This window comes from Hyposmocoma kahamanoa, unplaced genomic scaffold, assembly GCF_003589595.1.
Source record: "Hyposmocoma kahamanoa isolate Upper Pololo Valley unplaced genomic scaffold, ASM358959v1 93, whole genome shotgun sequence".
Taxonomy (NCBI): Eukaryota; Metazoa; Arthropoda; class Insecta; order Lepidoptera; family Cosmopterigidae; genus Hyposmocoma; species Hyposmocoma kahamanoa.
In genome coordinates this window covers 3,862,906-3,870,981 of record NW_020654810.1, presented here as the reverse complement: position 1 = coordinate 3,870,981, position 8,076 = coordinate 3,862,906, and the positions used below count along the sequence as shown (strand labels likewise).

The window sequence follows — 8,076 nt, the reverse complement described above, 5'->3', positions numbered from 1 at the left end:
TGATAATGAAAATATTTTTTGTATTTTACGATTATATATTTCTTACATATGTAACTTTGAATGCGATCAACGAAACAATAAACAAACAATTATTAGCATAATTGAGTTTTAAAAAATACATAAATTTTATTGAAACATTATAAAATGACAAAACATATTTGAAGTACTGTTTTCGCACGAATTCCAAAATGAAATGCAATTTTGAGTTCCTCCGACACGTCCTGAAAACAACTACGTCCTCTGGCAATTTTTAAAAAATAATAGTGTTGTAAACAATTCATCGCCGAACTTCACCCGAATCACTTCGATTTCTCGGAAAAAATATTGACTTATTAAATATTAAAACAAAAATGTATGAAAATAGGTGTATTTTAAATAATTATGTATATTACATTTCTGACCACAACTATGGCAAATAAATTTATCCTAATTTAAAAGAGCCCCGTACTCATAGCCAGATTTGTATTTCCTTTCTTTTTAAGGAGAATAAATGCCATTTCCAATTATGAACATTACTTGTGATTGTTTGTTGTTGACATTAAATTTTACTTAAGGAGCAATTATTTTAATGGTTTATTTTGCTATTTCTCCAATTCAAGGCGTTTTTCTATCAATATACTTTGAGTAGTGAGAACCGATTTTTATTATCTCCAGTGTCAAGTCCTGTATAGTGGGGAACTAGGGGATATTTCAATAAAACTTAGCAAATAGACGTAATTGTGTACGTGGGTACTTTTGAGGTCGGTTTTTTAGTACTCTGTACTGAGATTATTCTCCCGTCGCGTCCGCTCTTTGTATACTCAACGGAATATAATAATACTTCTTGAATACAGCTAGTTGAAAAATAAATAAAACTCAGGGTCGTATTCCAAAACTCTACTCAATGCTCAAGTCAGGATTTGTTCAGACTTGAGTATGATTTCGTATTTTGAGTATGAATACGACACTAATGGCAAGGACTTGAGTATGATTTTCAGTGCTCACTGCAATACTCAAGTCCTGACTTGTGTATTGAGTAGAGTTCTGGAATACGACCCTCAGCCTCTTCTTTAATTTATTATGTCGGTATGTAACGCTATAATTTTATTATGACAAAATGACTGTACTTATATCTCACCGAACATTGAGTTGGAGTGGAGTTACCGTGTTTTGCTAATAACGTCGTCCACCACAAGTTTCGTATTGTTTTTATTTTATTAAAAAAAAGGAAGCGACTTCAAATTTTGCTCTATGTATACATACAATCTGAAAGTAAAAAAGGTAACAATCGGTTACCGGAAAGTGCGAGACACCGGATTAATCCCTTAGTTTCTAACTCTTAGAGGTGGAATATTTTCTTAAATTTAAATGGGATCAATGCTGAGGTCTTTCCAACAAAAAAAGAGTCATCAAAGTCGTTTCACAAATAAAAAAAAGAGAGCGGAGTAATCGCGCAACATATACCTACACAAAAAATACAGTCAAATTAAGAACCTCCTCTTTTTTGAAGTCGGTTTTAAACTACCGTACATAGTAATGTACGTTACCTGTTATATGGTATACCTGTTCACGGCTAGTTAGGGTTACAACCCTTTCAACATTATTAAAAGTTATTCAGAATGAATTCGTTAAAAGATTCAATTTGTGTATCCAAGAAAATGGAGCTTATTTCGAGCAACTAATTAGTTAAATTACCATTTTTTTTCCTTTTATTAAAATACGTTAAGATTTCATGGTTTTTTTTTTCATTTAATTAACCGTTTTTGTGAGAGAGATTTTATTCTTATAATTGACCCTATCGATCGATGCAATAAAAGTGCAGGGTGCATTTTTTTCAGATTAAAGTGGTTCGATTCCCACGTGTTGCTAGAAATTTTCGAAAATCTATGAATGCAGTTTTATTTCTTTAAAAAAATAAAGGAATGTTTCCTTTAAGTAAAAATTTCTATCTCCAGTATTTAGAGTACTTTCCCTCCAGGTGGCATTACAAATTTCCACCCTGTATAGCTATCTATTATTATTTTTATTGTGACTGAAGCTGACAAATCTGTTGAAATATCACAGGCCGTATTCCTAATTAAAAGAGACAAGACGAATAAAACATTTTTTCGTTTAACTTTGACATTGGTTGACATCTTTCAATGGAAAATTTTAGTTTTTTTTAAATGAAAATAATCGCAAATATGTGAAATCTGTATACCTGCCTAAAATTATAAAAGTAAATAATACAAAAAACCACAAAATATTAAATGGCCGTTAAAAGTTCCATGTTCGTATTTCAGGTTGTAATAGAGAAATTGTCTAGTTTTGTTGAGAGTCGCGGCTTAGTGGTAAGGGCAAATTTTGCCGATATATTTTCGCTGGAGCTTAAAGACCCTAAGTCAATGCACATAGTGATGCCTGAGCCTCCACCGCTGCCGCCTGAACCTGTCGGGAAAGGCAAAAAGAAAAAGCCAAAGCCAAAAAAAAAAGGTAAGAAAGGAAAAGAACCGCCACCACCACCGGAGCCAGCTATACAAGCAGGTCAATCTGTGCTATTCACCAGTACCGCAGAATTCATTATTCAGCTAATGAAGACTTGTCCGATGGAAGTTTCGCTATGGAACAAGGAGGAAGATCCAGCTTTTATTGGGTCGACATTGGTCCATTGGGATCCTGTCTTTTTTCAATATCTCGTTAAAGTATTTAACTGCCAAGATACGACTCCACCGTTTGTAAAAGATGAATACAATGTATTCCAAGAAGGAACATCCAAAATATTAGCGAAGATAACTTTACAAGTCAAATTGAGCAATCTTACGGACAGAGTGGTCACAACTTTTCGAACTCTTTCGGAAGATCCACAGATTAAGAAAGTTCTGTATACTGGGATGAACTCGAAAGTGACGTCCTATGTATGTAATTATAAAACGACTGACGAGGTTTATCATAAAAACTCCGTATTAATAGATAATAAATATACAGTGGATAAGCCTATAGTATATGCTGATTACAAAAATGCTCCCGGTGCCTTATTGCCGTTACCCAGTACCGAAAATATCTGCTGCGTCGGAAATGCTGACAAACCACCGGACGACAAGTACAGCGCACCGGAGACTGCTCCCGATATCGACTTCATTTGTGATTATGTTCGCAAAATTATCTCTTCTTGCAATGATAATATGAGAATGCTGACTCCGCGTCCGACGATTAGACCACGGGTCAAAGCTACAGACATCGACAAACTATGTTATTGCAGAGAGACTAATTGGCCGCAAGGTGACCTAGCTGAAAGGTTTAGAAAGGAAGCTCAAGCGAATTGCCCGATTTGTGTAGACGGCGGTAGAAACGCAAGATCAAGTCACCCGCTCTCATTCGACATAGCGAACATAAGAGGTCCTTGCGGGAGACCTGATTGCAGAATCGCAAGAGATATGCGAGCTTATATTGAAAACCTATTTGAAGAAGATCAAAAAGAGGTTGTTATAGATGAAATTGTGGGACCTTGTGGAAGTAGGTCATGTACGTTAGCTAATAATATACAACAATTCATTCGTCATAAAGGAAAATTCGTCCACGGCAGACACGTACAGGGTTTGTCAACTCAATGCGCATGTGTGGACATAATGAATGAAGCACTTACTAGAAGAAGCTCGTGTAACACCTTGTGCAGTAAAGACTGTGAAAATAGTGAGAGTGAACAGTGCGATGGAAAAATTTGTCCTTTTAAGTCTACCAATGAAGATTCTAATGTATCTCCAGAAGATGCAGATGCGCTTGAACAAGAGCCAACTGCTGTTTATGCTGTTTATTATTGCTTGGTTCAGTATGACAAAGATTTAGGCGAACTTTCCTCGCAAAATAACTCCAAACCGTCTTCCAGATCACCTTCTCCTACTGGCTCAGTAGTTCGTCAATGTGCATTACCTTCATGCTCTAAAAGCACTTGCGGCACCGATGCATTTATCAATGCTCTGAAAGTACCCCCGACTTCAAAATGTGTAAGTCTAAGTTGTCCAGACTCTACACAAGTAGACCAACGAAGTCCAGATGATAGCCACGTCGAAATTCAGATATCGGAGATACATAATGCATGTTGTGTTAAAACTTGTACAGTAGGTGAGAGTGTAAAGAAATTTGTGATAGAAGCATATGAAAATCAAGAAAAGCGCAAAAAAATGGTATCAGACGTTCTTAATGATCCATGCTATTGCGATTGCTCATGTCAATTTAAGTCGATAAAGAAAACTTCATACTGCCCTGTTTGTGGAGGGTTTGAATGTCTAGGAGACGATACGGCTAAGCTCCCCGAGTACGCGAAACCACATCCGTGCCCCGTCTACCATAAATTGTACGACAAAACGAAAATTAGAACTGAAAGTCCTTTTCCAGAAGAAGGTAAAGAAAAAGAAGACGAAAAAAAAAAGTCCGGCACAGGCAGCTCTAGAAGTTTGAAAAACGCGTCGTCTAAAGAAGGAATGGAACCAAAAACAATTTCGTTACAAAAAAAGAAACGGAAAAAGAAGTCCGTTGGAAAATTTACAGCTAATGTTGAGGAAGAAGAAGGTGAATTTACTAATAATCTAGACTAATGGTGGTCATGTACATTACGGTCTACAATAGAGGCCTATCCGTGCAGGTACACTAAATTGCACAGATGTGTTCTAAAACACGTTCCGGTTTACTTGGGCAGGTACACCTGCACAGGTACATCTCTCCGGCGGTAGACCGTAACGTATATGGCCGCCATTGTTAACATGAGAAGAAGTAGTATAATATATTTGTGTCATTAATATTGGTAGCAGTTTGTATTCGTTGGTGAGGCAAGTTAAATATATTTAATAACACTCGATTTTCAGAAGTCAAGGTAGTTGCGAAGCCAAGCAATCCATGGGCTATTCCTGCAGTTCCAAAGACAATGGGATGGTTATGGACAGCCGATGATGTCCCGGGATTAAAGGTACCAGTGTTATCTATCGGTAACGATACTGTTATTGGGCTTAATATTACATATCTACGGTGTTATTATTTCCCGTAACTTCTGGCACAAGAAACGCATTTCTTAATGTCGTTAAATTTAGCGATCGCCCATGTCTATTGGTTTATAGATAGAGGGTGCGACGCGCCCTTCTCTCTTATTCTACTGAAGCACAACGAATATTGCCCACTAACATCGCAGTATATAACCATGATTATACAGCAAAGTCTGTGAAGATAGTGTGAATAAAAAAAATATCCTTCTATAATCTCAGTACAGAGTATCTACTAAAAAAACCGACCTCAAAAGTACGTGGAATTCATATATTTGTCAAGTTTTATTGAAATCGGTTACCTGAAAGTGCGCAAACCCGGATTCATCCCCTAGTTCGCCACTATACGGAACTTGACACCGGAGATAATAAAAATTGGTTCTCACTACTCAAAGTATATTACGAGAGTAAAACGCCTTGAATTGGAGAATACCAAAATCAACCATTAAAATAATTACTCCTTATAATAAAATTTAGGCGCTATTTATAAAAATGAACTTCATCTCTTCATGCGTGAACAGCCACCCTTAGAAGTGGATGATTTTCTTCAAAATTAAATGGGACCGCTATGGAGGTACCCTCTTTCCAACAATAAAAGAACCATCAAAATCGGTTCAGTCGAATTGAGAACCTCCTCCTTTTTTGAAGTTGGTTAAAAACTATCGTTGAAAACTATCCATTGGTCACCAAAAAACATTCCGATGCACCTCAACTTGATAACCAATGTATGTAATTCACCAAGACTCGACTGCAGTTTACGCTTTGTGTTACTGCTTAGTGCAGTATGATCAGCTAAATTTTACTAAACACCGCTAAACCCTCTTCTAGGTCTCCTTTTCTCATACTTGGAATAATAACGCATAGAAACCTAGTCCGCACACGCTAAGTGAGGCAAATTGAAGCGCGCCCAATGGGCCTACACGAGCGGGCGGGCCTTCAGTGCTCAAGGTCAACTTGCACCGCGAACAGCTCAAGAATTTTAGCTAAAAATGACGAAATGTGTAAATGAGTGTAAAAATACGTCAGACAAACATAAAATAGATACTAACATCACATTCCACAAGGAAGTAACGCGTTTCAACTTGTATTTTTATATAAATATTCACTAAAACCAAAAATTAACTTACTACTGAAACTAGTCTACATGAATTTGTTTTTTGCCTCACTTGTGACAGTTCGTTTGATATGAAACTATCATTCTATGCGTTATTATTCTAAGTTCTCATATAAGTTTGCACGAGAGACAGACAAGTAAATTTTTGCTAAAGAGCTTTTGGTTATACGTCGAGGTCACGCGGGTATTACGTGTTTTACAATTTTTTTTTCTACATAATACCAAGTGACGGGGCGAACAGCCTGGTGGTAAGCGACACGCCTGTCCACAACAGTTGTTGTGCCGCTCAGAGCTTTAAATAGCAAAGATCGGAGGGCACTGCCACAGCGCTCGTCACCCTGAGACACTAGTTAACAAGTCCCATGTGCCTGTAATTTAATATTCATACCTAGTTAGTAGAATCTTTGGACTGTTACACAACAGAAATAAGAGACGAAATGTCATTTAATTTGTTTGAAGACTATTCTGTCAAATCACACACGGACAGACTACTACACAAACAGATTACTAATTGGTATAATAATTTTTTCACCTCACTAGCTCGGAAAGGCTTTCTTTTACATTAGAAATCTGCGCGCAAAAGCGATTTTTCCACGCTAGCGTGGAAAAGATTTTTGGGAATGGATCTTGACGATGGAATATGGTGCACCTAACTTTTTCTTTCGATGAAAACAAAACACAATGAGAGATTTAACTAAGACATGTTGTAATACGTATTCATTTTTTTTATTATTTATTTTATTCACAATTAAAAAATTTACAAAAAGGAACACAAGACAGCGAATAAAAACCATTAACAGATTTATGTATCGCTGCCATCACATGCTATCAGGCGTCTAACAAAATAATTGCTGACCAATACTTATACGTATTTAATAATTTACGCAACTTACACTTAAGAACTAATAACTTTAACAATTTGATAAATGAATTGATCTAAGGATCGTTTTACAATTTTTTGGTTTACCCATAAGTTCATCAAAAACGTCACTTGGCAATTTATTAAGCAGTAATGGTAACATATATCTCCAGACGTGTTTTCCATAGTTGTTATTGTACGGTAATAATCCGTATATTGAATGAATAAAACTGATTTGTTATGTTCAACTGTTTCTTTCATCTATCATTTTCCTCGCTATATTGAGGTGAAAAATTGTGTGTTTTATTCGGCAGCGAAGTTGTTTTGCGTCTCGTGCGTTGAAACCCTCGCTACGCTCAGGATTCTATTTTTATAATATTAGGTTACCTTGTTTGCTAGGCAAGCACTCGCGTTAAACAACAACTTTGCAATCTTGCATAACAAATAACTATTCACGTTTCTTTTTGACTTATTCTGTTTTATAGAGCACATTGCGAACTCTATTAAAACATATTGCTATACAATAGACTTAGCAACGTTCTTTTTAGTTTATTATTTCTTGATTAAAAATCCGATTTGTAAGTGGCCTGGCTTACCTCTTCAAGTTACGGGAAATAATAAACCACCCTCTATAAGTAGTAAAGTTTACATTTTAACAATTAAGAATTTCATATAAAAACAAACAGAAATCTTTTCAAATTATGTCGGTCCAGAGCAGAGTTAGGTAGGTATATCTGAAAAAACTAGTTATATTAATAAAATTGAAGGTATTTTCTCGAAATTAACTTTCAATACAGAATTTCTGCCATTAAAACAAATTCTTTTTATTCAACGAATTTTATCTCAATATAAATTTATTTTTTTTAATTTTAACTCGGTATTTTTAACCTCAACTTTTTCCCATATGGCACATTTTACATTAGGAGGCCCAACAAAACGTCAAAAATATCACAGGGGGCCAGGATTAAAAAAATATTGTTGTGTAGCATTATGTTATTTTGTGTATGTGAAAATACACAAGGTTATTTGTAGAAATATATCAACTTTTCAGGACTTTATTACTAACATCTTAGAATAATAACGCATAGAAACCTAGCCCGCACACGCTAAGTGAG

General features: G+C 35.8%; 1 protein-coding gene across 1 annotated transcript; it reads left to right on the top strand.

The window, feature by feature from the left end:
- Positions 1-2,228: 2,228 nt before the first annotated feature.
- LOC113237619 lies at positions 2,229-5,181 on the top strand. The gene is made up of 3 exons (XM_026474217.1): positions 2,229-4,524; positions 4,818-4,937; positions 5,159-5,181. Exons 1-3 carry the CDS (start codon positions 2,229-2,231, stop codon positions 5,179-5,181), a joined length of 2,439 nt encoding a protein of 812 aa, XP_026330002.1.
- The last annotated feature ends 2,895 nt before the right edge of the window (positions 5,182-8,076 follow it).